Source organism: Oncorhynchus masou, unplaced genomic scaffold (genome assembly GCF_036934945.1).
Source record: "Oncorhynchus masou masou isolate Uvic2021 unplaced genomic scaffold, UVic_Omas_1.1 unplaced_scaffold_1317, whole genome shotgun sequence".
In the NCBI taxonomy this organism is placed as follows: Eukaryota; Metazoa; Chordata; class Actinopteri; order Salmoniformes; family Salmonidae; genus Oncorhynchus; species Oncorhynchus masou.
The window spans coordinates 127,143-154,577 of NW_027016661.1; the positions used below are offsets into that span (position 1 = coordinate 127,143).

A 27,435-nucleotide genomic window follows, 5' to 3' on the forward strand; every position below is an offset into this window, starting at 1 on the left:
CCCACCCCTACACTGAAAGTGAAAGTAAACTCTGCTGGTGTATCACGGGTTTTAGTTGAGAGGTTAATTAGTTGAACTCTTAAAATAGATAGGCGCTGACATATTACACACATAGTCAAGGGAGCCTGGTGCAGCGCTATTAAACAACCTAGTCCTGATTGTGATGTTACTGTAAACAGAGTTATAACAAAGTAGCCCTGATTTTAAATGGGGATGTTACTGTAAAACAAGGTGACGGGGAGAACACAATACATTTAAAGAACGATTTAGAATCTTAAACAATATAACACATACAGATCAAGCGAGAATAATAGCCTGATTTATTAACAGTGTCAAATCAAGTGGGGTCAAGCACAACATCCATGATCAAAATAAATACGATCAGGAACTAAAACGTGATACACGTAAATCTAGTGAACAAGGTACAGTATATCAAACTATCAAAGTGCAAAACATTGTTATCATCACCATTATATTTTCAGGGCTCAAATATATTCATACATTGATAGTGGTAAAACATCCATGTATCACTATAGGTACCGTATGTAATAATAACAGCATAAACCTCACATTGCACTTGTGTCAATCATGTTTAAATGGATTCAAGTTCAATTAAATAGAAGGACAACATATACAAATATATTCTCCCCTGTCGTCTTCCTGTTGTGTCATAAAGTCAATTGTAGGTGGTGATTGTGTTCTAATATAATATATTTCCTCACTGACAAACCTCATCTCTCAAAACTAAAGTGCAATTTCAAAACAAAAAACAGTATTAGTGACATTATGTAATGTATGGTGCAGGTATAAATTAGCTTACATATGACTGGGGAAGAAATATGACTCTGACAACTCAAAAAGGTTCAATACATGTATCTAGTACACAGTGCATCTACCTGTCTGACTGTCTCATTAGAAATGTTTGTCATAACCACATCCTTCTAAACGTAGGAGCTGGGCTAATAAAGAATACTAATAAAGAACAGGAAGGCCTGCACACTGTTCATGCTCCCAAGACTCCCAGACAGTCTCATCCTCATTCATGAATAGTAGTACTGTATCTTGCTAGTCGCCATGCATTTAATATGATCTTTGTCATACAATTAGAATATACTGTAATATTCTAAAGATGGATTAGTAGTCTGGTTGAGACGTGTTAGTGGATCTCATGTCTTGAGGAACTGGGCTCTTCTGTAACTGTAACATGTCTTGAGGAACTGGGCTCTTCTGTAACTGCTCTTCTGTAACATTTACAATCTCTGTTTCAAGCACTACCAGGATGATCCAGTAAGGTTCTCTAATATATTTTGAATGGACTGGAGATAGTTGTGGTCCTGAAAGACATGAACCCCAATGATACTGATCAGAGTCAGATCATGTTGAAGTAGTGTACTGATTGAACGGCTTTGTGGGTATTTACAGTTACATATTCTCCAGGGAGGATGCTGAAAAACAATTAAATGTTTTCTAATTTATTTCTTACCTACAGTAAGAACACTTTACCTGAAACCATACTGTTATTTAGAATATATGTCTTACTGTTAGGTTAGACCTCTAGATTTCAGGGTCATCATGTTGAGGGTTGATAGTTCTTCCATAGGCTGTGGGATTTGGGCTAAAGACATTGTCAAACTTACAAAAACGATGTCAAATTAATACTGTATTTTCTCTTTGCCATCTGAACAGTAAAACGTTTATTTATCTGTTTGCACCCCCACAATGAAACACAGTGAACCCATCACTGTTGAATTACCTGTGAAAGATGACAAGATGAGAATGGTACAATTCACAGATTAGTGTCATAGAATAGTTGTGGTCATTAGATTAATGATTTACCACTGATCTTGTCACCATCAGTGACCTCAGGTACACCTAGCACATAACATACAGAGACAGTACTTCAGAATGACACCAGCATGTTGATTGTTACTGTAGGCATGTATAGAACCATTTCTCACCGGGAAATGAAGCTTGATTTCTAGCTGGAATAACCATGGATACGTTGTTGGTGACACCTCCAGAGAACAGTGACACCATACAGCCAACCCTGGTGTCTTTGTCAGGTAGACTGAATGCTGCCAGCGTAGAAGTTATGGTGACCATGGGATGGGTGACATTGGCCATTGTGGAACTTTCTAGAATTTGTGTCTTCCCAGGTTACTATAGGAGCAGGTCGTCCAGTAGCAGGACAGAGTGGTGTGACGGTTGTTGGTTTGTGCGATGAGTGAGCGCTATAGGACAACAACAAAACACAGTGAATGTAAATACTATGTTTTCATGTACATCAAGGTCAAATGGATGCATGATGATTGGAGGGAATTGTTCCTGGGTTAATCATTTACACACAGGTCAAGGTAGAACAACAGATTGAATGCATTGGAGGCCGTTATTCCTGTTTTAAATGGATATGACACATTGTTTGAAGACCTCAAAAGTAGTCTAATGTTAAGGTGAATCCTCAATTTTGATTGAGTGTAATGTCCCCTTAACTCCTCTTTACAGTGATTGTATTTTACCATTAACTCAAAGGCAGATCCGTCCATTGATAGCGCCATCTGGATAGGCATTAAACAGACACGTGTTGCAGGACTCGTCTCCTCTTATTATTTTACATTTCTGGGGAGGGGGGGGACAGGACACTGAGATTCCTGTCTTGCAGGAAATCACGCACAGAACAAGCAGTATGTTGTGAACTTGAGTGAAGACCCAAACGCGGTTTTAACAGAAAACAGAGTTCTTTAATAAAAAACAGGAATGGCATAAATCCTCTTCCAACGTAGTCAATGGAACAAAAGAACGTAGTATAATGCAGGTTGCACCTGCCATGCAGACTCCGACAGGACAGGACAAGGTGGAAGCAAACGAGACGACAGCTTGCTTCTGGCATCAAAAAACACAAACAAGAATCAGACACTGAAAGTAGCAGGAACAGAGAAAGAAATAGAGACCTAATCAGAGGGGGAAGAGAGAACAGGTGGGGAAAGAGAGAATGAGCTAGTTAGGGGAAATGTAGAACAGCTGAGGGATGAGAGACAGAGAAGGTAACCTAAAAAGACCAGCAGAGAGAGAGAATGAAGAGAAAGGACAGGAACAGACATAACAAGACATGACAGTACCCCCCCACTCACCGAGCGCCTCCTGGCGCACTCGAGGAGGAAACCTGGCGGCAACGGAGGAAATCATCGATCAGCGAACGGTCCAGCACGTCCCGAGAGGGAACCCAACTCCTCTCCTCAGGACCGTACCCCTCCCAATCCACTAGGTACTGATGACCACGGCCCCGAGGGCGCATGTCCAAAATCTTACGAACCCTGTAGATGGGTGCGCCCTCGACAAGGATGGGGGGAGGGACGATGCGAAGAACGGGCTTAACACAGGAGACATGGAAGACCGGGTGAACGCGACGAAGATAGCGCGGGAGAAGAAGTCGCACTGCGACAGGATTAATGACCTGGGAAATACGGAACGGACCAATGAACCGCGGGGCCAACTTGCGAGAAGCTGTCTTAAGGGGAAGGTTCTGAGTGGAGAGCCATACTCTCTGACCGCAACAATATCTAGGACTCTTGGTCCTACGCTTATTAGCGGCCCTCACAGTCTGCGCCCTATTACGGCAAAGTGCCGACCTGACCCCCTTCCAGGTGCGCTCGCAACGCTGGACAAAAGCCTGAGCGGAGGGACGCAGGACTCGGCGAGCTGAGATGAGAACAGCGGAGGCTGGTACCCGAGGCTACACTGAAAAGGGGATAGACCGGTAGCAGACGAGGAAGCGAGTTGTGGGCGTACTCTGCCCAGGGGAGCTGTTCTGACCAAGACGCAGGGTTACGAAAAGAAAGACTGCGTAAAATGCGACCAACAGTCTGATTGGCCCGTTCGGCTTGACCGTTAGACTGGGGATGAAAGCCGGACGAGAGACTGACGGAAGCCCCAATCAAACGGCAAAACTCCCTCCAAAATTGAGACGTGAACTGCGGGCCTCTGTCGGAAACGACGTCAGACGGAAGGCCATGAATTCGGAAAACATTCTCGATAATGATCTGAGCCGTCTCCTTAGCAGAAGGGAGCTTATCGAGAGGAATGAAATGCGCCGCCTTAGAGAATCTATCGACAACCGTAAGAACAACTGTCTTCCCCGCTGATGAAGGCAGTCCGGTGATAAAATCTAAAGCGATGTGAGACCACGGTCGAGAGGGAATGGGAAGCGGTCTGAGACGGCCGGCAGGAGGAGAGTTCCCAGATTTAGTCTGCGCGCAGACCGAACAACGGCGACAAATCGACGCGCGTCACGTTCCCGAGTGGGCCACCAGAAACGCTGGCGAATGGAAGCGAGCGTACCCCGAACGCCGGGGTGGCCGGCTAACTTGGCAGAGTGGGCCCACTGAAGAACGGCCGGACGAGTAGGAACGGGAACGAACAGAAGGTTCCTAGGGCAAGCTCGCGGCGACGGAGTGTGAGCGAGTGCTTGCTTTACCTGCCTCTCAATTCCCCAGACAGTCAACCCGACAACACGCCCCTCAGGGAGAATCCCATCGGGGTCGGTGGAGACCTCAGAAGAACTGAAGAGACGAGATAAAGCATCAGGTTTGGTGTTTTTGAGCCCGGACGATAAGAAATAACAAACTCGAAACGAGCGAAAAACAGAGCCCAACGAGCCTGACGCGCATTAAGTCGTTTGGCTGAACGGATGTACTCAAGGTTCCTATGGTCAGTCCAAACGACAAAAGGAACGGTCGCCCCCTCCAACCACTGTCGCCATTCGCCTAGGGCTAAGCGGATGGCGAGCAGTTCGCGATTACCAACATCATAGTTACGTTCTGACGGCGATAAGCGATGAGAAAAAACGCGCAAGGATGGACCTTGCCGTCAGAGAGAGCGCTGAGAAAGAATGGCTCCCACGCCCACCTCTGACGCGTCAACCTCAACAACAAACTGTCTAGAGATGTCAGGTGTAACAAGAATAGGTGCGGATGTAAAACGATTCTTAAGAAGATCAAAAGCTCCCTGGGCGGAAACGGACCACTTAAAGCACGTCTTAACAGAAGTAAGGGCTGTGAGAGGAGCTGCCACCTGACCGAAATTACGGATGAAACGACGGTAGAAATTAGCGAAGCCCAGAAAGCGCTGCAGCTCGACGCGTGACTTAGGAACGGGCCAATCAATGACAGCCTGGACCTTAGCGGGATCCATCTTAATGCCCTCAGCGGAAATAACGGAACCGAGAAAAGGGACAGAGGCGGCATGAAAAGTGCACTTCTCAGCCTTCACATAAAGACAGTTCTCCAAAAGGCGCTGGAGGACGCGTCGCACGTGCTGAACATGAATCAAGAGAGACGGTGAAAAAATCAGGATATCATCCATGTAAACGAAAACAAAAATGTTCAGCATGTCTCTCAGGACGTCGTTAACTAGTGCCTGAAAGACAGCTGGAGCGTTAACGAGGCCGAAAGGAAGAACCCGGTATTCAAAGTGCCCTAACGGAGTGTTAAACGCCGTCTTCCACTCGTCCCCTTCCCTGATGCGCACGAGATGGTAGGCGTTACGAAGGTCCAATTTGGTGAAAAACCTGGCTCCCTGCAGGATCTCGAAGGCTGAAGACATAAGAGGAAGCGGATAACGATTCTTAACTGTTATGTCATTCAGCCCTCGATAATCCACGCATGGGCGCAGGGACCCGTCCTTCTTCTGAACAAAAAGAACCCCGCGCCGGCGGGGGGAGGAGGAGGAGACTATGGTACCGGCGTCGAGCGAAACCGACAAATAATCCTCGAGAGCCTTACGTTCGGGAGCCGACAGAGAGTATAATCTACCCCGGGGGAGTAGTTCCCGGAAGGAGATCAATACTACAGTCATACGACCGGTGTGGAGGGAGAGAAGTGGCCTTGGAACGACTGAACACCGTGCGCAGATCGTGATACTCCTCCGGCACCCCTGTCAAATCGCCAGGCTCCTCCTGTGAAGAAGAGACAGAGGAAACAGGAGGGATAGCAGACATTAAACAGGTTACATGACAAGAAACATTCCAGGATAGGATAGTATTACTAGACCAATTAATAGAAGGGTTATGGCGCACTAGCCAGGGATGACCCAAAACAACAGGTGTAAAAGGTGAACGAAAAATTAAAAAAGAAATGGTTTCGCTATGATTACCAGAGACAGTGAGGGTTAAAGGCAGCGTCTCACGCTGAATCTTGGGAGAGAACTACCATCTAAAGCGAACAAGGCCCTGGGCTCCCCTAACTGTCTGAGAGGAATGTCATGTTCCCGAGCCCAGGTCTCGTCCATAAAACAGCCCTCCGCCCCAGAGTCTATCAAGGCACTGCAGGAAGCAGATGAACCGGGCCAGCGGAGATGGACCGGAAAGGTAGTGCGTGATCCAGAAGGAGAGGCCTGAGTAGTTGCGCTCACCAGTAGCCCTCCTCTTACTGATGAGCTCTGGCTTTTACTGGACATGAGGTGACAAAATGACCAGCGGAGCCGCAGTAGAGACAGAGGCGATTGGTGATTCTCCGTTCCCTCTCCTTGGCCGAGATGCGAATACCCCCAGCTGCATAGGCTCAGCATCCGAGCCGGCGGGGGAGGGTGGCAGTGATGCGGCAGGTGGCAGTGATGTGGAGAGGGGAGCAACGGAGAACGTGAGCTCCTTTCCACGAGCTCGGCGGCGAAGATCAAACCGTCGCTCTATGCGAATAGCGAGAGCTATTAAGGAGTCCAGACTGGAAGGAACCTCCCGGGAGAGGATCTCATCCTTAACCTCGACGTGGAGACCCTCCAGAAAACGAGCGAGCAAAGCCGGCTCGTTCCAGTCACTAGAGGCAGCGAGAGTGCGAAACTCAATAGAATAATCCGTTATGGATCTATTCCCCTGACATAGGGAAGACAGGGCCCTGGAAGCCTCCTCGCCAAAAACAGAACGGTCAAAAACCCGTATCATCTCCTCCTTAAAGTCCTGATACTGGTTAATACACTCAGCCCTCGCCTCCCAGACTGCCGTGCCCCACTCACGCGCCCGTCCGGTAAGGAGAGAAATGACGTAGGCGATGCGGGCTGCGCTCCTGGAGTAAGTGTTGGGCTGGAGAGAGAACACCACATCACACTGAGTGAGGAATGAGCGGCACTCAGTGGGCTCCCCAGAGTAACACGGCGGGTTGTTGATCCTGGGCTCCGGAGACTCGGAAACCCTGGAAGTGGGCGGTGGATCGAGGTGGAGTTGGTGAACCCGTCTTGTGAGGTCGGAGACTTGGACGGCCAGGGTCTCAACGGCATGTTGAGCAGCAGACAATTCCTCCTCGTGTCTGCCTAGCATCGCTCCCTGGATCTCGACGGCGGAGTGAAAAGGGTCCGGAGCCGCTGGGTCCATTCTTGGTCTGATTCTTCTGTTGTGAACTTGAGTGAAGACCCAAACGCGGTTTTAACAGAAAACAGAGTTCTTTAATAAAAAACAGGAATGGCATAAATCCTCTTCCAACGTAGTCAATGGAACAAAAGAACGTAGTATAATGCAGGTTGCACCTGCCATGCAGACTCCGACAGGACAGGACAAGGTGGAAGCAAACGAGACGACAGCTTGCTTCTGGCATCAAAAAACACAAACAAGAATCAGACACTGAAAGTAGCAGGAACAGAGAAAGAAATAGAGACCTAATCAGAGGGGGAAGAGAGAACAGGTGGGGAAAGAGAGAATGAGCTAGTTAGGGGAAATGTAGAACAGCTGAGGGATGAGAGACAGAGAAGGTAACCTAAAAAGACCAGCAGAGAGAGAGAATGAAGAGAAAGGACAGGAACAGACATAACAAGACATGACACAGTATGGCTGGTGGCATTGTTATGCTTGAGGGCCATGTGGTACCCTTCCTGCAGGCTCATCCTGACATGAGGGAGGAGGATGTCTTCCCTGTAACGCACAGCGCTGAGATTGTCTGCAACGACAAGCTCAGTCTGATGCTCAGTCTGACACACAGCCCCAGACCATGACGGACCATCCACCTCCAAAAATCGATCCCGCTCCAGAGTACAGGCCTCGGTGTAACGCTCATTCCATCGACGATAAACGCAAATCCAACCATCACCCCCGGAGAGACAAAACCTTGACTCGTCAGTGAAAAGCACTTTGTCAGTCCCGTCTGGTCCAGCAATGGCGGGTTTGTGCCCATAGGCGACGTTGTTGCCTGTGATGTCTGATGATGACCTGCCTTACAACAGGCCTACAAGCCCTCAGTCCAGCCTCTCTCAGCCTATTGCGGAGAGTCAGAGCACTGATGGAGGGATTGTGCGTTCCTAGTGTAACTCGGGCAGTTGTTGTTGCCATTCTGTACCTGTCCCGCAGGTGTGATGTTCGGATGTACTGATCCTGTGCAGGTGTTGTTACACGATCAGCTGTCTGTCCTGTCTCCCTGTAGCCTTAGGAGTCTCACAGTACGGACATTGCAAAGTATTGCCCTGGCCACATCTGCAGTCCTCATGCCTCCTTGCAGCATGCCTAAGGCACGTTCACACAGATGAGCAGGGACCCTGGGCATCTTTCTTTTGGTGTTTTTCCCCAGAGTCCGTAGTGTCCTAAGTTTTGTATAGCTTGGAAAAAGGTATCCGTGATATAATTATTCCTTCCAGATCATTTTGTCCAAAATTAGGTTGTAGGTTTGGAGTTTTGATCTGGAGTGAAGGTTATGTTGTGGTGGGTAGCATCCTGTATATGTCCCTGCCAAAAACATCCAAGTTTATATCTTACTCCAAAACTTTCTTACTGTAAAAAACATGTTGAAAAATGCAAAGCTCACATGCAGCTGTGTTTCTCTAAGCAGAGGGAGGGTCCTCTTGACAACCCTCTGAAGACGATAGAGTAGTTCTGCAGTCCTTCGTCTTCAAACTCCACTTTCCTCTGAAAATCCTTGTTAACAAATCAGCTGTGGTGTTTGCTGTGAGAAGCAATATTGTTTATTTTTGCCAGGTGACTTGCAGCATGTCTTTCAGTTTCATGAGCTCACAGTTTAATACTGCGTCTTCTCCTAAGGGTTGCTGTGACAACCTGCTGTGTTCTCACCAGCTAAGAGAGCTCGGCATGAAAACCGTTGCAGACTAATCTCGCTTCTTGTGACGGCCGGCCGCCCAACAACCTGCCCGCTTGACCCTATCCCCTCCTCTCTTCTCCAGACCATTTCCGGAGACCTTCTCCCTTACCTCACCTCGCTCATCAACTCATCCCTGACCGCTGGCTACGTCCCTTCCGTCTTCAAGAGAGCGAGAGTTGCACCCCTTCTGAAAAAACCTACACTCGATCCCTCCGATGTCAACAACTACAGACCAGTATCCCTTCTTTCTTTTCTCTCCAAAACTCTTGAACGTGCCGTCCTTGGCCAGCTCTCCCGCTATCTCTCTCAGAATGACCTTCTTGATCCAAATCAGTCAGGTTTCAAGACTAGTCATTCAACTGAGACTGCTCTTCTCTGTATCACGGAGGCGCTCCGCACTGCTAAAGCTAACTCTCTCTCCTCTGCTCTCATCCTTCTAGACCTATCGGCTGCCTTCGATACTGTGAACCATCAGATCCTCCTCTCCACCCTCTCCGAGTTGGGCATCTCCGGCGCGGCCCACGCTTGGATTGCGTCCTACCTGACAGGTCGCTCCTACCAGGTGGCGTGGCGCTCTCACCACTGGTGTCCCCCAGGGCTCTGTTCTAGGCCCTCTCCTATTCTCGCTATACACCAAGTCACTTGGCTCTGTCATAACCTCACATGGTCTCTCCTATCATTGCTATGGAGACGACACACAATTAATCTTCTCCTTTCCCCCTTCTGATGACCAGGTGGCGAATCGCATGTCTGGCAGACATATCAGTGTGGATGACGGATCACCACCTCAAGCTGAACCTCGGCAAGACGGAGCTGCTCTTCCTCCCGGGGAAGGACGGCCCGTTCCATGATCTCGCCATCACGGTTGACAACTCCATTGTGTCCTCCTCCCAGAGCGCTAAGAACCTTGGCGTGATCCTGGACAACACCCTGTCGTTCTCAACTAACATCAAGGCGGTGGCCCGTTCCTGTAGGTTCATGCTCTACAACATCCGCAGAGTACGACCCTGCCTCACACAGGAAGCGGCGCAGGTCCTAATCCAGGCACTTGTCATCTCCCGTCTGGATTACTGCAACTCGCTGTTGGCTGGGCTCCCTGCCTGTGCCATTAAACCCCTACAACTCATCCAGAACGCCGCAGCCCGTCTGGTGTTCAACCTTCCCAAGTTCTCTCACGTCACCCCGCTCCTCCGCTCTCTCCACTGGCTTCCAGTTGAAGCTCGCATCCGCTACAAGACCATGGTGCTTGCCTACGGAGCTGTGAGGGGAACGGCACCGCAGTACCTCCAGGCTCTGATCAGGCCCTACACCCAAACAAGGGCACTGCGTTCACCTCTGGCCTGCTCGCCTCCCTACCACTGAGGAAGTACAGTTCCCGCTCAGCCCAGTCAAAGCTGTTCGCTGCTCTGGCCCCCCAATGGTGGAACAAACTCCCTCACGACGCCAGGACAGCGGAGTCAATCACCACCTTCCGGAGACACCTGAAACCCCACCTCTTTAAGGAATACCTAGGATAGGATAAAGTAATCCTTCTCACCCCCCTTAAATGATTTAGATGCACTATTGTAAAGTGGCTGTTCCACTGGATGTCATAAGGTGAATTCACCAATTTGTAAGTCGCTCTGGATAAGAGCGTCTGCCAAATGACTTAAATGTAAATGTACTTACCACATCCTTAGGTCAAAAAGGGGGGTGTACAGAACTAGTCTAAGTACAGTAGAAGGAAGTTATGAATGAAGAGGCTTTTAAACTGACTGCAGTACAGGACCATGTGTTGAATTATTAAAGTAACATCAACTACAGAATGTGTGGACATCAGTGAATATAAGGAACTATGTCTATTGATCAATCCTCTTTGTTCACTGATTAAATTATAGTAAACTACAATTCTATCAATCTTTAGGATACAATATACACTGTGTACAAAACATTATAGACTGACCAAGTGAATCTCGATGAAAGCTATGATCCCTTATTGATGTCACCTGTAATTCACTAATTAAGTTCACTAACCTTGGTAAGACACGTCTGCTTGCGGCTTGATCCACTCGGGTAAACATTGAGGGAACAAATATAGCAGGCTTCTTCTGCCCATGTTACATTCTTCATGGTAATAGACGTTGAGTTGAGAGATGCCTCTGTGAAAACCACCTTGCCTCGGTGCGGGTCTATGATTTGAGCTCCAAACCGCTTGCTGTAGGTGGCCAGATTCTCCACCGAGTCGTCTTTGAACAGCCTCTGCCAGGTGACTTGCAGCACACATTGTTGGGTCCAAATGGGTGCATGTGTGATGATAACTCAATCTGTTGGAATATATTGATACGAGAGCGTATTTTAAAGAGCGCTCCATAGGCCACGCCCCAGCGGGCATCGTGAGCAAGTTGGAGGCGACTCAATTACCACCTCATCGACCGGGGCGATTGTGCGATAGACCTCCTGGTAGAAGCTGCACTTCCCAGGAGTCACGTGTATCCCCTCTCACAGGCGGAGACGGCGGCTATGGAGACATATGTCTCCGAATCCCTGCATCAGGGGTACATTTGGTCCTCCACTTCACCCACCTCCTCGAGTTTCTTTTTTGTGAAGAAGGAGGGGGGTCTGCGCCCGTGTATTGACTATCGGGGTCTGAATCAGATCACTGTGAGGTATAGTTACCCGAGGTATAGCTACCGCTCATAGCTACAGCGACAGAGTCAATGCATGGGGCGCACTTCTTCACCAAACTAGATCTCAGGAGTGCTTACAACCTGATGCGTATCCGAGAGGGAGACAAGTGGAAGACGGCTTTCAGTACCACCTCTGGGAACTATAAGTACCACGTCATGCCGTACGGGTTGATGAATGCGCCATCAGTTTTCCAAGCCTTTGTAGACGAGATTTTCAGGGACCTGCACGGGCAGGGTGTAGTGGTGTATCTCCCTGGTAAAGGAGGTGCAGCGGTTATTAGGGTTTGCCAACTACTACCGGAGGTTTATCTGGGGTTTTGGTCAGGTGGCAGCTCCCATTACCTCACTGAAGGGGGGCCCGGTGAGCTTGCAGTGGTCAGCTGAGGCAGACAGGGCTTTTAGTCACCTGAGGGCTCTGTTTACCTCCGCTTCTGTGTTGGCCCATCCGGATCCCTCTTTGGCGGTCATAGTGGAGGTGGACGCATCCGAGGCTGGGATAGGAGCGATGTTTTCACCCCAAGAGTAACGGGCAGGTAGAGAGAGGGATGTGGGTAGGTTTCTGAGGTCTTACTGCTAGGACCGGTCAGGGGAGTGGGCAGCTTTTGTGCCCCTGGCAGAGATGGCCCAGAACTCGCTCCGCCACCGGTGGTGGCTGGCCCGCTCCAGGAGTCTGAGGTGCGGGAGGTTCCTCCGCCCCCTCTAGACATCGAGGGGGCCCCGGCATACTCCGTTTGTTCCGTACTGGATTCGAGACGTCGGGCGAGGAGTCTTTAGTACCTCGTGGACTGGGAGGGGTATGGTCCCGCGGAGAGATGCTGTGTTCCGGTGGAGGATGTGTTGGATCCTTCTATGCTGCGAGACTTCCACCATCCCCAATCTTGATCGCCCTGCGCCTCACCCTCCGGGTCTTCCCCGAGGTCGGTGCCGACGAGCGGGGGGGTGTAGTGTCACGACTTCCGCCGAAGTCGGTCCCTCTCCTTGTTCGGGCTGTCAACATCACCGACCTTCTAGCCATCACTGATCCATTTTTCATTTTCCATTGGTTTTGTCTTGTCTTCCATCAAACCTGGTTACAATCCCATCAATTACATGTTGTGTATTTAACCCTCTGTTTCCCCTCATGTCCTTGTCGGAGATTGTTTTATTGTATGTTATGTGCAAATCATGTGTCGGTGTGCGACGGGTTTTGTACAAACGTATATTATTTTTTGTACATTTTGGAGTTTTATGAGCACTTATTAAACGACTCCGTTTATACCAAGTTTGTTTTCATGCGCCTGACTTCCCTGCCACCGACACGCACCCATTACACTGAAAATGAGTTAACTCTGGTTCATTCAGCCCTTCCTATGGGGAAAATAGTTCAGCCCTTTCTATGGGGAAAATTTATGGAGAAAGAATAGGGTTTTGGAATAAATGCTGAAAATAAGGTATGAGGTTAACACAGGCTTCGGAGATCTTATATGTTTTGTTCTATGAGATACTATCAGTCAGTTAACATGACCAAGGAGTTAGTGAGAATTATTGAATTCAGTCCTCTGTGTGGTGTAAAACAATCTGGTACACTGACTATCAAATCCATGTTTCAACAATCTTTAAACTGAAGAGACCTGGGTGTGATGCGTTCTGCCTCTTCATGAGAGAAGTCAGAGATTCAGCTGCAAAACTACAGTATCAAACCCGTTTCTCTACGCCGTCTCTCCCTAAAATTATATTTGTGCGACCCCTAGTGGCACTTGTTTGTAACCTCGGTTGGTCTCTTGAGTGGCAGAATAATCAAAGACAATTCATTTTTTAAGCATTCCCAGCAGCAGATTTATGACACACTGTATAACAAGCTGATGTCACAACATACACTACAACGTTGTTTAAAATTGTATTGATAAAAGTAGAAAACAAACACACACCCACAACAAAGGACATTACAACATTGTGTATCATAAAAAAACATTTGATTTATAAAGAGTGAAGAAAGAAAACCACACACCATGAAAGTAGTCGACATTATGACATTGTGTAGGTTATAATATCACAACACGTGATTTATAAATAAGTGAAGTATAAAACCACAAGTCTAGTGTGGATTTCTCATGTTTCATCATTAACCAACTACAAAATATATTTACATACAGACTGTATTTACATATACAATAACCAGCAGGCCTGTGTGTGTCAGCCATTCAGTCCACTATTCAGTACCCACAATGCCCATGGATAGAAACATTCTCCGAACCACACAGATGTGTGTGAGGCTGTCACACCCTGACCATAGTTTGCTTTGTATGTTTCTATGTTTTGTTTGGTCAGGGTGTGATCTGAGTGGGCATTCTATGTTACATGTCTAGTTTGTCTATTTCTATGTTTGGCCTGATATGGTTCTCAATCAGAGGCAGGTGTTAGTCATTGTCTCTGATTGGGAACCATATTTAGGTAGCCTGTTTGGTGTTGGGTTTTGTGGGTGTTTGCACCAGATAGGGCTGGTTTGGGTTCCACCCCCACATTTCTTGTTTTGTTAGTCTAGTCATGTATAGTTTCTTGATTAAAGAACCAGGAATAATAACCACGCTGCGTTTTGGTCCGCCTCTCCTTCAACTCAAGAAGACCGTTACAGAGGCAGTATGGTCGTCCCTCAGTTCTCGTCACCCTCTAAAAGTTTCCTAAGATGGATACAACAGAATGGCATAGATATTTATTAAAACATATATACTTTTGACTGTATCTTTGTAATTATTTGTAATGATTTCAGCTCACCTTCTACATTGCAGGTCATCTGGTCTCTCAGGAGATATTCTGCATAAAAGAAGGTAATTTAAATATCGACTGAATGGAGTATACTATATTAGTGATGTGAGTAACATAACAATGCAGCAAATGCAACTAATTTGCATGTATGCAGTCACCGTGAATACCACCTCAAAACATAATTCCAGATCTTCTCGTTCAATAAGAGAATATGGTATAAAACACCCGCCCAAAAAACAGGAGGACTTAAACCTACTTCTTTACAACACCTTGTGCTTGTTGCATCATACGCTTGGCTGAGGAGCTGAGGGAGTCTAAACTGAAACACAAAAAGTACATTTTTGAGTAATGTTTGAATTTTGGGGTTATTGTAACCCATTTTAACAATTCACAATCATATGTTTCAAGCATTCTACCAGGACGATCAAATAAAGTTGTACAAATACTCACATTTTGAATGGACTGGAGATTGGTGTGGTCCTGAAAGAAATGAACATGGTCAATTTATTGATAAGAACCATATTATTTATGGAAACAGCCAGTCAGTGCCGCTTCTAGCCTTCAGTGACGTGAGCGGCTGCTTAGGGCCCCACAGCCACTAGGGGGCCCTCAACCAAAACAATGTTTTTATATACAGTATATATATGTTTTAGGAAGTCAGTCGGGGTCTCAACATACTGTTGAATTGCAGGACATTAACTTTTAAGCTGCCAAGAGGAAGGGCAAAAAGCTAGAAACGGCCCTGCAGACAGTGATGTAAACACTGACATAATAAACATGACCACTCTTTGATTAAAGAAATACACATCTTTCCCAAGCTGAGAGAATATCTAGTGCATTAGTGACACGATGAGTCACAAAGCAGAACAGATATCAACATGCAGCAGAGTGCATGATGCTGTCACCATGACGACTCTATGACCACCACAGAAGTACATCATTCTTTTGTAACGTTCTATTCTTCCCTGTTTCAAGCACTTTATAAAGATAATTAAATAAAGTTGTAAAAATATTCACATTCGTGATGGAGTGAAGGTTTGTGTGTCCCTGGTTGGTGGACTGGAGGTTGGCGTTTCCCTGAAATGAATAAAACATGTCAATGTACTGACAAGAGCACACAAGGTTTTTTTTAACCTGTGTGGCAGAGATTTTTTAACAATTATATTAGCATGTTTTAGGTTTCCTTACAAATAGATTTGATGGACCTATTGACCCCTTACAGGTTCTTTAGAATGAGTCTCACCATTCAGTTGTTGTCTTTGTTGGAGTCCTGCTGAATTCTGGGCCAGACACTGGGGCTTTTCTGTACATCAAATTAGAGATCAACTGGTAAACAACTGGCAGTCAAATCACATATTAAATTCATAGTAACTGTTTTTGTTTCAAGGTAATATTTGTATCTCTACCTGGATGAGGTATTGTTTCTCCTCTTAAGAAACCAAAGTATTACACAGATTCCAGCAATGAGACACATTGAACCCATCACTGCACCAACCACTGTACCTGTGAATGAGAGAGATGACAAGAGAAGACAGAGGTCAACTTCCCAGGTACACTACACCAAAGCCTCATGCATGTACAGTCGTGGCCAAAGGTTTTGAGAATGACACAAATATAATTTTTCACAAGTCTGTTGCCTCAGTGTCTTTAGATATTTTTGTCAGATGTTACTATGGAATACTGAAGTATAATTACAAGCATTTCATAAGTGCCAAAGGCTTTTATTGACAATTACATGAAGTTGATGTCAATATTTTAAGTGTTGACCCTTCTTTTTCAAGACCTCTGCAATCCACCCTGGCATGCTGTCAATTAACTTCTGGGCCACATCCTGACTGATGGCAGCCCATTCTTGCATAATCAATGCTTGGAGTTTGTCAGAATTTGTGGGTTTTTGTTTGTCCACCCGCCTCTTGAAATTGACCACAAGTTCTCAATGGGATTAAGGTCTGGGGAGTTTCCTGGCCATGGACCCAAAATATCGATGTTTTGTTCCTTGAGCCACTTAGTTATCACTTTTGCCTTATGGCAAGGTGCTCCATCATGCTAGAAAAGGCATTGTTCGTCACCAAACTGTTCCTGGATGGTTAGGAGAAGTTGCTCTTGGAGGATGTGTTGGTACCATTCTTTATTCATGGCTGTGTTCTTAGGCAAAATTGTGAGTGAGCCCACTCCCTTGGCTGAGAAACAACCCCATACATGAATGGTCTCAGAATGCTTTACTGTTGGCATGACACAGGACTGATGGTAGTATTCAACTTGTCTTCTCCGGACAAGTTTTTTTCCGGATGCCCCAAACCATCAGAAAGGGGATTCAAAGAAAATGACTTTACCCCAGTCCTCAGCAACCCAATCCCTGTACCTTTTGCAGAATATCAGTCTGTCCCTGATGTTTTTCCTGGAGAGAAATGGCTTCTTTGCTTCCCTTCTTGACACCAGGCCATCTTCCAAAAGTCTTCGCCTCAATGTGGGTGCAGATGCAGTCACACCTGCCTGCTGCCATTCCTGTGCCCCGATCCCACAGCTGAATCAACTTTAAGAGACAGTCCTGGCGCTTGCTGGACTTTCTTGGGCGCCCTGAAGCCTTTTTCACAACAATTGAACCGCTCTCCTTGAAGTTCTTGATGATCCAATAAATGGTTGATTTAGGTGCAATCTTACTGGCAGCAATATCCTTGCCTGTGAAGCCCTTTTGTGCAAAGCAATGATGACGGCACGTGTTTCCTTGCAGGTAACCATGGTAGACAGAGGAAGAACAAATGATTCCAAGCACCACCCTCCTTTTGAAGCTTCCAGTCTGTTATTCGAACTCAATCAGCATGACAGAGTGATCTCCAGCCTTGTCCACGTCAACACTCACACCTGAGTTAACGAGAGAATCACTGACATGATGTCAGCTGGTCCTTTTGTGGCAGTGCTGAAAAGCAGTGGAATTGGCAAATAGCGACTTTGCAATTAATTAAAATTCATCTGATCACTCTTCATAACATTCTGGAGTATATGCAAATTGCCATAACACAGAGGCAGCAGACTTTGTGAAAATTAATATTTGTGTCATTCTCAAAACTTTTGGCCACGACTCTAAATATGGCTCTGCACTACACCTAAAAGTTAAATAGGAAAAGAGCCAGTCAATAGGTTGATTATGACCTGTCATTATTAGAATAACAACCACTTACCACTGATCCTGCTGTCATCAGAGACCTGAGATTGACCTAGCACAGAAATACACAGGCAGTACTTCATCGTGAACACAGGAAATACATCATCATGAACACAGGCCGTAAATCACCATGACATCAAGTTCCTGATCATGTCAATATATATTATGGTGATATTTACCCTAACCATTTCTCACCTGCAAATGAAGCTTGATCCCTAGTTGGAATCACCATGGAGACATCCTTGACGACCCCAACGGATGATGCTACACACCCGACCCTGGTGTCTTTGTCAGGTAGACTGGACGCTGCCACCATGGCAGTTATGGTGACAGTGACTGTTTGATTGGGATGGGTGACATCAGCCATGGTGGATTTGTCTAGACTGATGTTTTCTACGTGGTCCCAGGTTACTGTAGGAGCAGGTCGTCCAGTAGCAGAACAGGACAGAGTGGTGTGACTGTTGTTGGTTTGTGTGATGAGGAGTGAGGGTCCATACAGCTCTATAGGACAACAACAAACACAGTTCACAGTGATTGTAAATACTATAATGTTTTCATGTCCATCAAGGTCAAATGGATGCATAATAATTTGAGGGAATTGTTCCTGGGTTAATCATTTACACACAGGTCAAGGTAGAACAATGGATGGAAGACATTGGAGGCCATTGTTCCTGTTTTAAAGGGACATAACATTGTTTTAAGACGTCAAAAGTAGTCTAATGTTAAAGTGAATTCACATTATACAAGTTGGATTATAGAGTGTAATGTCCCTTAAACCCCTCCTTAGTTATCATATATTACCATTAATTTGGAGGCAGGTCCTGCCACTGATAGCTCCCTCTGGATAGGCGTTAAACAGACACTTGTAGCAGGACTCGTCTCCTCTTGACACTCCTCTGATGACAATAGAGCAGTTCTGCAGTCCCTCGTCTTCAAACTCCACGTTCCTCTGAAAAGGTGGGTTGACTACTGGTCCAAATCGTTTGTTGTAGCTGGCCACATTTTCAGTCGCCCCTGGTGTCACTTTCTGCCAGGTGACTTGAAGCACATCTTTGGGTTTCATGAGCCTGCAGCTGAAGTGAGCATCCTCTCCCAGGGTTGCTATGACAACCTGCTGTGTTCTCACCAGCTGAGAGAGCCCTGCATGCATGAAGATAGTTACAGCCTGCAGTGAACACTGTGAAGGGATTAAACTGCAGAAATACATTTAAAGGTATATGCAGTGTTGCATCAATCATTTCCAATTCCCATTCTGTATGTTTGTACATTTCAAAGGAATCTTGGAAAACTAGCCCTTGGTGGGCTAAAATAAATCCTATCAAATGTAATGCTGGAATATGTAACTTTTTGGACAACCAGACCAAATTCACAAATTAATTTAGAGAAATGATATATCTGTCATTCTCATTGACAGCAAGTCTAAGAAGTGGTAGATCGGTTTTATGTGAGCTATTTCTATGCTTCCAGTTTTATTGCAGCTGAAAGTACAATATTTTTTGGGTTTTGGAAAATATATTTCACAGTGTTTTAGATGGTACAGTGATTCTCTACACTAAGCATGGATGGTTTTGTTACATAAACTGAAATTAGGCAAACTACTTGAATTTTTGTTAATAAGACACATGTATTTTGAGCCAAGACAGCATTTTAAGCTGAGAGTTTCAGCAAACTCAGGTTTTTTGATTAATCTCAAATTGAGTAAAAATCATTGGCTCAGTGAAGTATTCCATGTCAGCTAAAGAATCCTCCCAATTCAAATGTCCAGGAAACTGGGATATTTAGGCTCCATGGACTTTTTATAAGTTGCATGTTTTACAGTATAGAACAGGAAGATGCTGATGTTTGTATACTGATGGTGACTGGACCGGCTATTCACCAATTAAAAAGACACCTTAGCGTCAATAATGTTCAAAATATAATACTTTTTATTGAATTAAATGTATTCCTTTAAGGACTATCTGCAGTTACAACTTATGCATAATGCACCTATAAGTGCAGTGTAGTTATCTACATATCATAATGAAACGCAACTCTGAAATTGATAATACTGATTAACTTACATTTAAGACCTACAGACCGATCATGTATTTCATATGAACACGGATGTAACTCACCCTCAGGAAGGAATAGCAGCAGAAGAGTAAGGTAACTTTTAACACGAGCCATGGCAGCAATGTGTGGCCAGATGAGGAAAGGTGATGTAAATGGACCTCTGGATAATGTGTGGCAAAGTAGTATTTCATACTAGAAACCGTTTTCAAATGAGGCATTGTGGGAGGCATGGTAACGTAGTCCGTTGGATAGTTTAAATACTAACAAGCTCTGTTGTTATAGTTCAAAAACTTTTCAAGAAACCTTGTTGGCCAATTTTGTGTTGTGAGCTCCTCCCACAGAGAAAAGGACAGTTGCTAGTCTCTCCACAACCCCTCGTCTAGTGAAAGTGAAAGTAAACACAGAACAGGATCAGGAAAACATCGTTGCAAGGTTGGAGGTAATAACATGATGTATCATCAAGCTAAGTGAATCTAATGGTGAGATTAACTTCACCTATATGAAGGTTTTCTCGTGTGTGTGTGTCAGTACCATTGCTTGCTCAAAGATGTAGCTGTGAAGTAAGTCTCTCCCTACAGCCGGTTGATTGACCCAGCAAATTGAGTGTGAAATCAAAGATAAGGGTGGCGTCTGAACTATGTTCCCCACAGCAAGCAGATTTGATTTGTACGTATATGATACATGTGCAGCCAGCATGCACAACCAAGTGTGTGTGGGAAAGACATGTAAGATATTCATGTGTCAAGGGGAAAATGGACTAGCCTGAGTACCAGTCTCCAGCTAACATTCAATGTTTTTATAAGAAACATTAATGCGTTAAATGGACTATAGCTATTTAAATAAAATCACGAATGTAGTGCAATACAGGTTTGAACTGCTGTAAAAATGTCACGCCCTGACCTTAGATATCTCTGTTTTTCTATATATTTTGGTTAGGTCAGGGTGTGACGAGGGTGGGTACTCTAGTTTTTGTATGTCTAGGGTTTTTGTAGGTCTAGGGGTTTTGTTTATCTATGTTGGCCTGATATGGTTCCCAATCAGAGACAGCTGTTTATCGTTGTCTCTGATTGGGGATCATATTTAGGTAGCCCTTTTTCCCCACTTTCTGATGTGGGATCTTGACTATGTGTATATTACACACACACAGCCAAGTGAGCCTGGTGCAGAGCTATAACAACCTATCCCTGATTTTAAATACAGAATATATTCATAAAATACACAGGCTTGAAATAACTAGTAGTAGCTTTGCTTAACCTGTCAGCACTATATTGTATAGCTTCACGTTTCGTTTGTTATTTTGTTCGGTGTTTATTCTTTTAATAAAGAGAATGAATGCACACCACGCTGCGCCTTGGTCTCCTTCATACGACGATCGTGACAAGAAAAGCACTACATTTCATAAAGGAAAGCAATAGTATCAGCAATATTGTGTACATTCAGAAAACAATTCTGACAAATGCAGGATGCATAAAACTAATTAGATCACCTTTAGAAATGACAGGACTATACAGGTAGCTGTAGTGTGCAGGAGACATGGTGAAACTGAGTTATATTATAGTAAAGAGAGGGAATTAGAATTTTCCTCTGTGTCCACATATGGCCCCTCCCCATACACCAGGCTAAAAGTAAACTCAGCTGGTGAGACTTTATTTTTATTTTTAAACAGTGTAAGCCAATGTCAGAACCATTGTTTTAGTTGAGAAGGTTAAAGGAACTCTTCTCAGGACATAAAACAGAAAGGAGCTCAAATATTACACACACAGCCAAGTGAGCCTGGCGCAGAGCTATAACAACCTACCCCTGATTTTAAATGGTTATTACTGTCAGAGCTATAACAACCTACCCCTGATTTTAAATGGTTATTACTGTCAGAGCTATAACAACCTACCCCTGATTTTAAATGGTTATTACTGTCAGAGCTATAACAACCTACCCCTGATTTTAAATGGTTATTACTGTCAGAGCTATAACAACCTACCCCTGATTTTAAATGGTTATTACTGTCAGAGCTATAACAACCTACCCCTGATTATAAATGGTTATTACTGTCAGAGCTATAACAACCTACCCTGATTTTAAATGGTTATTACTGTCAGAGCTATAACAACCTACCCCTGATTTTAAATGGTTATTACTGTCAGAGCTATAACAACCTACCCTGATTTTAAATGGTTATTACTGTCAGAGCTATAACAACCTACCCCTGATTTTAAATGGTTATTACTGTCAGAGCTATAACAACCTACCCCTGATTTTAAATGGTTATTACTGTCAGAGCTATAACAACCTACCCCTGATTTTAAATGGTTATTACTGTCAGAGCTATAACAACCTACCCCTGATTTTAAATGGTTATTACTGTCAGAGCTATAACAACCTACCCCTGATTTTAAATGGTTATTACTGTCAGAGCTATAACAACCTACCCCTGATTTTAAATGGTTATTACTGTCCTATAACCCTGATTTTAAATGGTTATTACTGTCAGAGCTATAACAACCTACCCCTGATTATAAATGGTTATTACTGTCAACAGAGCTATAACAACCTACCCCTGATTATAAATGGTTATTACTGTCAACAGAGCTATAACAACCTGCCCCTGATTTTAAATGGTGATATTACTGTCAGAGTTATAACAACCTACCCCTGATTTTAAATGGTTATTACTGTCAGAGCTATAACAACCTACCCCTGATTTTAAATGGTTATTACTGTCAGAGCTATAACAACCTACCCCTGATTTTAAATGGTGATATTACTGTCAGAGCTATAACAACCTACCCCTGATTTTAAATGGTTATTACTGTCAGAGCTATAACAACCTACCCCTGATTTTAATGGTTATTAATGTGAGCTATTACTGATTTTAAATAGTGATATTACTGTATACAAGGAGCTATAACAACCTACCCCTGATTTTAAATGGTGATATTACTGTCAGAGCTATAACAACCTACCCCTGATTTTAAATGGTGATGTTACTGTAAACTGAGCTATAAAATCTACCCCTGATTTTAAATGGTGATGTTACTGTAAACAAGGTGACAATGGGCAGTTTTTTTTATTTTTTAAATACAGCATATAGTTTTATTTCACAGGTGGTAACACAATCCATATAAAGAATGTTTAATAATTAAAAACAATTAAAACATTTTACAGATCAAGCAAGATTAATAGCCTGATTTTATAAACAGTGTCAAATCAAGTGGAAATGGAATCGAACACAACAAGCAACATACATTATCAAAACAAATAACAATAGGAACTCAAGACGATATATCAAGGAGCAAAAATGTGCATTATCATCATTACATTCTAAGAGCTCAAATACATTCACACATTACACTGGTATAACAGGAAGAACAACAAAACTATCTGTAGTTCCATAGATTTATAATAACAATACACTGTAAACTTAACTTGAACAAAAGTGCAACAAGGTCAATCATATTGAAGTGGGTTGAAATCAAATAAATTACTTGGTTATTTAGAACATAAAATAAATAGATAAATATATTCTACTTGGTGTATGTTGTAATAAAGTACAGTCAAACAGTAGGTGGTGCTGTCCTAATAGATGAGGTAACCTAGCCTGATGACTCAAACTAAATTCTCCCACTGCTTTGTCCTTCACCACATACTTTAGTCTGAATATGGGTAGGGTTATTATTGAAGTTGTTTGTGGTGACGAGGGGCACGACGGGCGTTGTACAAAACAATGTCTCCAGCGATTGGATTGTCTCTAACCAATCACAGTAACAGCCAATGAATTTTCAAACCCCTGTTTAACCCACGTGTGTTCTAGCTCTGACTCAACCCATCGTTACTGGACAAATCAGATGGCCCAGAATGTGTTGGCATTCGGTGAAAAGCTGGGGAGGTACTCAAATCCAGACTCATTGCAAAGAAGAAACTAATGTCCTTTGGCGTAACATTTGGTTGGAGCAAGGAGTTTGGGTAGCCAGGCAACAAGTAACCTACCTCATATCACAACACTCACCTACAAGAGGTCATCAATCTCTCAAACCTAAAAGTGCCATTTCAGTACCTCTAAACAGCATTAACCATATCATGGCTTGTATAATACATGTGTTAATTAGCTTATTTATGACTGTGTAAGAATGATTCAACAAGGTCCAACATCCAGGCTCAGTAACAACAGGTGCTCCAGTCCTCAACAAAAACAGCTGTCAGCTACAGTGCATATAAGCACGGTCGGCAACAACAGACAGATGTTTACACAACGCTCCTAAGACGGTCCTGCTCGTCTGCTGTGGTTGCCAACGCTGCTTGGCTGCAACCTGCCAGATAGAATGTGACGGTTACTATACTGTACTGCAGTGAATCCATAAACATTACGGAGCTCTAAGCCATGCGTTGCTCAGTTTATTTCATAAAAAGACAGAACCATATATAGAGTTGATGACTCAATTCATTCCACTTGTCTTACTAAGACGATTAAAATAAAGATATTAGATATTACAGATAATCTTGTGCGGACTCACCTTTTTTCTTTTGAAGCTCGACACAACCCAAGATGACTAAAAGGGAAATGATTAGGAACACTGGGATGCCAACCGCCCACGAGGATGTCCTCTTGTCATCTGGAAGGTGAAACATGAAACTCCAGTGAGCATGTGTTTGGAGAGACAGCATTTACTCCGAAGAGAAAGACAAGGAATTGTACACCCTTCTTTTCTAATGCATTCAGTTTGAATAACATGTTGATAACATGGTCTGTCCCATCTATCCAATCATATCATCCATCACGTAGCTTCCCTGAGGGGCTGGAAACCACCCAGAACTCAACACAACACTTGACTACAGTGTGATTTAAAAAAGGAGTGACTCGTGATGCTTTGCCATGGTGGTCAACATTAAACCCAACGGGTGAGATAAGATTACTAACAGCACTAATAGCATCACAACATTAGCCTCTTGGAACCAGCCTGAAATCGCTGCGTTCTGTTTTCAGGAAACAGAATGTTGCACTATTGCACGATGATGCTGGTCACAAGGCTATCACGACATGCCCCTGGGGATGATGTAGTCTGTTAAATAGAATGCCAAATTCATGCATCCAAATGGAAATGTTTCCTATTAACATCAAGAATTTGGCAAACTATTTATAAGGCTAGGGATGATGTTGTTTTCACAATGTTTTCAAGTTGAACCGTTCTGTACTGACATGCTAAAAGTGTATGGTCTAAAAGTATATGACACGTCAACATTACGTACCCTCTTCAACCTCCCTCTCTCCAGGGAGAATAGGAAGCAGGACCCGTTCGTGTCTCTGTGTCCTCATCCCATTGTTTACGATACAGTCCACGTATCCCCCGGAGCCTGGCAACAGTTGGAGGGTGATGTTGCTATTGGCTGTGACAGTTTGGTCTTTGTTAATGACAGTCCAGTTGTTAGGTGTCTTTATGAGTGCTGCTGTATATAAGTTCCATTGGATCCAAGGTGCTGGTTTACCCGTGGCAGAGCAGCTGACCACAACTTCCATGTCTGCTTTAGGTTCAGTGCTGGGGACTTTTTGCATTGTGGCCCTCACTTCAGATAAACCTTTGAATAGATGAAACAGGGAATATTAGATCATGTTGAGTTTATTTATATATGACTTATATTACCAGACAGATCAATTAAGAATAGCTTTCAAAATATGTATCATGTTTTCATATGTTTTGACACCAGCAAATGTCCCTTATTAATGCAGCAGAGTTCATGGTCGTTCAGACAGTTTTGGGATTCAGACAATTTTGGGAAATCCTGCCAGTGATGGAACAATGCCAATATGGTGATTTATAGTTGAAGTTAGCTGGTGTTCTAAACTATAGTGTTTCTATTCCCCTAATACAACCCTTTACACGGCCCATACTGTATTATTCAGATATATCATTCCTTAGTAAATGTCCTGCAGTAAAGGGTGAATAAAGGATTATTCTATATTTGGTGGAGCACCAGATGTAAGGACCTTTTCTATTACCTGTACTGGTTTTGCTTCTAAATGTATGAGTGAAGCATCTACAGTACATTCATAAAGTATTCAGACTGCTTCCCTTTTCACATTCAGTTACGTTACAGATTTATTCTAAAACGGAGTAAATAAATACAAATTCCTCAATCTACACACGATATCCCATAATGGCAAAGCAAAAACATGGTTAGACATTTTCGCAAGTCTTTAAAAAAAAAATCAATTTTAGGCTGTAACGTAACAAAATGTGCAAAAAGTCAAGGGGTCTGAATACTTTCCGAATGCACCGTATGTATTACTTATGAAGTCTTTTGAATGCTCGATAAGAGTGTTTCCCCAAAAATATTATCTCCAAGGATACCCCCAGTGACTTCCACTTCTATACCAGCACACCTGATTCAACTAGGTCTAATCAAGGGCTGGATCATTAGTTGACCAGGTGTGCTTGTACCTGTGCATATTATTTCGAGTTACAATATCACTTACATTAAAATGTAATTTCAATTGAATAAAGAACAATAGAGGTACGCCCTAAAACTGTTATTATTCAGTGCATTAAATACCTTGAACGGTAAGACACGTCTGCTTGCGTCTTGATCCACTCGGGTAAACATTGAAGGAACAGATATAGCAGGCTTCGTCTGCCCATGTTACGTTCTTCACGGTAATAGACGTTGAGTTGAGAGATGCTTCCGTGAAAACCACCTTGCCTCGGTGGGGGTCTATGATTTGAGCTCCAAACCGCTTGCTGTAGGTGGCCAGATTCTCCACCGAGTCGTCTTTGAACAGCCTCTGCCAGGTGACTTGCAGCACACCTGTCGGGTCCGCATGAGTGCAGGTATATGATGCGTCGGCATTGAAGTCAACACTGGTGTCTCCTCTAGCTACGACGTTGACAGAGACCGCTACAAAAGGAAGAAGGCAAGTTAACAGGTAAATAAATAAAACAAGTTTAGCCTACATACAGAAATCAATAACCTGTCAAACGTGGGAAATGTTGTTTACCTAACCCATCTCATCTTATATGAGCAGAATCAACCCCTAGTCAGAAGCCATGGAAAACAATTTACCTTCAGAGAGCAGGCATAAGAGAACGAGAAAAGTATTCATTCTCAGCTGGTGAATGTTGAATTAAGCTCATGGTTTTGTTTCTCACGTTGGACCATAATATATTGCTTCGTTAGTTGCACGTGAAGTGAGTCAGATTCAACGAGAGAGAAATAACGTTTTTGGAAAGCCCTTAAATTGTTGAGGTGGTATAGAGTAGCCTAGTTCCCCAGTGGTTCCCGGCCGTAGCCAATTACAACGTGACATCTACTGTAAAATACATGACAAGGAAGAAGGAACTGTCAGTATTTTTTTTTTGTGGCGCACATTAGGCTGAAGCTGAATGACGTCATTGCAACAAAATAATCGCGGAAATGTATTTATTTTGACGTAACATTTTTTTGGTTCACATACTCTGTACCAAATTAAACTACATTGTAGAGGTCACCACATTAAAGGTATCGAAAGACGACTGTAACCACAGCAAGTTCCAAACCAATTGGCTGCTAATGCTCCACCCCAGAAACGTAACATGCCTACTACACTTGATGAACATAGATTTCAGTCAATCTACAGTACCAGTCAAAAGTCTGGACACACCTAATCATTCAAGGCTTTTTCTTTATTTTTAGTTTCTACGTTTTAGAATAGTAGTGAAGACATGAAGTAACACATATGGAATCATGTAGTAACCATTTGTGTTAAACAAATCAAAATATA

The 27,435-nt window shown here is 44.0% G+C and overlaps 2 protein-coding genes across 3 annotated transcripts; both read right to left on the reverse strand.

Annotated features, from left to right (window-relative positions):
• Window positions 1-13,517: 13,517 nt before the first annotated feature.
• On the reverse strand, window positions 13,518-19,961 carry LOC135539000 (OX-2 membrane glycoprotein-like). Of its 2 annotated transcripts, none has more exons than XM_064964889.1 (11): window positions 19,751-19,961; window positions 18,438-18,776; window positions 17,832-18,137; window positions 17,653-17,688; window positions 15,880-15,976; window positions 15,717-15,776; window positions 15,491-15,550; window positions 14,924-14,953; window positions 14,730-14,787; window positions 14,483-14,521; window positions 13,518-14,388 (listed from the first exon to the last, which is right to left on the reverse strand). In XM_064964889.1, the coding sequence occupies exons 1-10, from the start codon at window positions 19,800-19,802 to the stop codon at window positions 14,510-14,512; spliced, it is 1,050 nt and encodes a 349-aa protein (XP_064820961.1). In that variant the 5' UTR covers window positions 19,803-19,961; the 3' UTR covers window positions 13,518-14,388; window positions 14,483-14,509. The 2 variants fall into 2 exon arrangements, with proteins under 2 accessions (XP_064820961.1, XP_064820959.1); XM_064964887.1 differs by having other exon boundaries at window positions 14,730-14,792; window positions 19,751-19,957.
• Window positions 19,962-22,657: 2,696 nt separating this feature from the next.
• On the reverse strand, window positions 22,658-26,955 carry LOC135539002 (OX-2 membrane glycoprotein-like). The gene is made up of 5 exons (XM_064964892.1): window positions 26,739-26,955; window positions 26,232-26,573; window positions 24,930-25,256; window positions 24,197-24,295; window positions 22,658-23,992 (listed from the first exon to the last, which is right to left on the reverse strand). Exons 1-5 carry the CDS (start codon window positions 26,776-26,778, stop codon window positions 23,928-23,930), a joined length of 873 nt encoding a protein of 290 aa, XP_064820964.1. The 5' UTR covers window positions 26,779-26,955; the 3' UTR covers window positions 22,658-23,927.
• Window positions 26,956-27,435: the final 480 nt, after the last annotated feature.